Genomic DNA, 3092 nt, shown 5'->3' with positions numbered 1-3092 from the left:
GGAGCACTTAATTAATTGGGTAAGAGGAATGGCTTATGATTTAGGATTTGTTGTGGTAATAATAAGATCTGATAAAGCTACTGGTGTACGGGGAAGAAAAACGTTCGTCAAACTTGGATGTGAAAGAGGAGGAAAATACCGGAAATACAAAGTCGATGCATTGCCCAATGTATATGGCACTCGTAAATGTGAGTGTCCATTTATATTAAAGGGTAGACCATGTTCAGATGGGGATGGATGGGTGTTGAATGTGATGTGTGGACATCACAATCATGAGCTGGCTGAAACTTTAGTTGGACACCCTTATGCTGGCAGGTTAAATATGAGTGAGAAGTCATTACTGGTTGATATGACAAAGAGTAAAGTTACACCTGCAAATATTTTATTAACCCTTAAACAAAACAATAATCGAAATGTCACAACGATTAATCAAATTTACAACGCAAGGCAAACGTATAAACGATCATTAAGAGGGTCCAGAACTGAACTACAACAACTTATGATGTTGTTGGACCGGGATAAGTACATTCATTGGAGTAGGTGTGCCAACGATTCAAAGGTTATTACTGACGTGTTTTGGACACATCCTGATGTGGTGAAATTGTTAAACTCATTTAATGTTGTATTTATGATGGATTCCACGTATAAAACAAACAGATATAGACTTTCGTTGCTTGAGATTGTGGGCATGACGTGTACAGGTTTAACCTTCTCAGCAGCATTTGCTTTCTTGTCTAATGAAAGGCAGAGTAATTTCACATGGGCTTTGGAAAAGCTGAAAGGTTTATTTATAACATCTGAGGGTAGTCCTAAAGTCATTGTCACTGATCGAGACTTGGCTTTGATGAATGCCATTGCAAATGTATTCCCTGGGTCATATAAGATGTTATGTCGGTTCCACATCCATAAAAATGTTTTAGCTAAATGCAAAATGTTAGTTCGTTCTAAAGAGGCTTGGGATGTGTTGATGTGTGCATGGGAAAATGTGATGGATTGCACTGATGAGAGGTTGTTTGCTGAGTATGTGAATGGTCTTCAATACGCGAGCAGTGAATGGCCTTTGTTCTTTGAATATGTGAATCAAACTTGGATTATTCCGTACAGTACATATTTTGTAAAGGTATGGACGAACAAAGTAATGCATTTAGGAAACACAACCACAAACAGGTATGTTGTAATGTTAGTTTATTTATTCGTTTTATAGATAAATATTTATTTGCACTTGTTGATGTTATTTTTTTTATTTCAGGGTTGAGTCTACTCATGCGAGTTTGAAGACAATTCTGAGCAATAGTATGGGTGATTTGTGTTCTTGTTGGGATAGTATTCATAACTTCGTTACCATACAACACAATAAGATTAGGACGTCATTTGAAAAAAGTCGATTGCTCACAAGTGACCCTTTTAAAGGATACAGGTATAGACAACTTATTGGGCATGTATCTCGATATGCATTAGATCTCATTGCCGATGAACTGGAAAGAGTGCAACAGATAGGATTGGACTCATCAAAGTGTGGATGCATATTGAGACGTACATTTGGTGTCCCCTGTGCATGTGAATTAGCACGGTATGATCCTNGGATGATCCCTGTGGGTGAATTTCATATCATGTGGCAAAGATTGCATTTCTCAAATGTTGAATTAAATGAAATCGAGCCCCATCTATCCATTAAAGATNTGTTGAAACAAATAGAAGAACGATTCAATGAGGCTGACATTGGAGGTAAAGTTACCATTAAGCAGAAGTTACTTGACATTACTTGTCCTACATTGACATCAATGGTCCCTCCATTAGATAAAGTCAAGACAAAGGGTGCAAAAAAAAAGAAAAGTTCAACGAATAGAAAGGTCTACTACGCGGGATCCATCATATTTTGAGTATGTCGACGCCTTTCATTCAACCATGGAATCTNCATCTGTGAAAAGTAAATTACAAACAAAGCTAAATGTAGTGAAGAAAAAAAAAGTTGTAATGATAGACCAGTTTGATTCTATTACTCACCCCTTCATTGTGGACGTTGTTGATGTTGTAGCTTATGGTAACTGTGGATATAGATGCATTGCTACATTGTTAGGACTGGGAGAAGATTCATGGCCCGTTATTAGAAATGATTTGTATAAAGAACTCAGTAATTGGCGTGATGAATACGGAAGACTAGTAGGAGGCACTGATGTAGTAGACAAACTGAAACAGTCTTTGTTGGTGGAGCAGCCACAGTCGACGGTAAGTGTGTATCCTTTTTTATGTATTTTATTTAATATATTTATTTTATCTAACAACTTATTTTATTCATAACAGGCTAACAGGAACAAGTGGATGACATTACCAGACATTGGTTATGCAATTGCTAACCGNTATAATGTCATTTTAGTGTGTATGTCATCCTCTCAAAATTATACTATCTTCCCACTACGTTCCACACCACCTTCTGATATTACTCAACATCGCTTAATTTGTATAGGACATGTTCATGGATGTCATTTCGTGCAGGTAATTTTATTAATTTGTGATTTCATTTGAAAATAACTTATGNCTCCATTAAATATTGTAATTTGTATAACACAGGTTAAGCTACAAGAAGGTTGTCCTTTGCCCATGGTGAATATCATCTCCTCAACCCACTGTTATCCTCAGGCACAAGCGTGGTCATCTATGTATAGTAGTAGGATGCAAGCATTTGCACAGTTGATGAACGTAACGAAATCTTATGTTAACTTAAGTGATCCATNATATTTATGAAAATANATTAAGGACGTNNGTCTATTCTTAATTTACTTCATTGCTATTTAATCTTTCAAGTTACGTGACTGATTTCTTTATTGTGTGTTTCTTTGACAATGTACTTTTGTTTTTAATATAAAGAACTGGTTATGTCCTTGTAACTGTAAATTGTTTCCGTTTTCAACAAAATATTAAATATTGTAAATTGTTCCAAAACAACCATACAAATTGGGTTGTAAGTGACTTAAGTTACGTGGAAGACTAGTCTGAAAATTTAAATAATCGAAAGTGGATGGGTGAACTGACATTTATTGAAATTGTTATCATTATGAAATCATTTAAATTTTACTAAAATGATGTTTCGATAT

The 3092-nt window shown here is 35.5% G+C and overlaps 1 protein-coding gene across 1 annotated transcript; it reads left to right on the top strand.

The window, feature by feature from the left end:
* The first annotated feature begins 1690 nt into the window (after window positions 1-1690).
* On the top strand, window positions 1691-2526 carry LOC106770330. The gene is made up of 2 exons (XM_022785193.1): window positions 1691-2226; window positions 2302-2526. The coding sequence occupies exons 1-2, from the start codon at window positions 1906-1908 to the stop codon at window positions 2521-2523; spliced, it is 543 nt and encodes a 180-aa protein (XP_022640914.1). The 5' UTR covers window positions 1691-1905; the 3' UTR covers window positions 2524-2526.
* Window positions 2527-3092: the final 566 nt, after the last annotated feature.

This window comes from Vigna radiata, chromosome 8 (genome assembly GCF_000741045.1).
Source record: "Vigna radiata var. radiata cultivar VC1973A chromosome 8, Vradiata_ver6, whole genome shotgun sequence".
NCBI classification, from domain to species: Eukaryota; Viridiplantae; Streptophyta; class Magnoliopsida; order Fabales; family Fabaceae; genus Vigna; species Vigna radiata.
The sequence above is the reverse complement of the archived record's forward strand: the minus strand, read 5'-3'. Positions and strand labels throughout refer to the sequence as shown.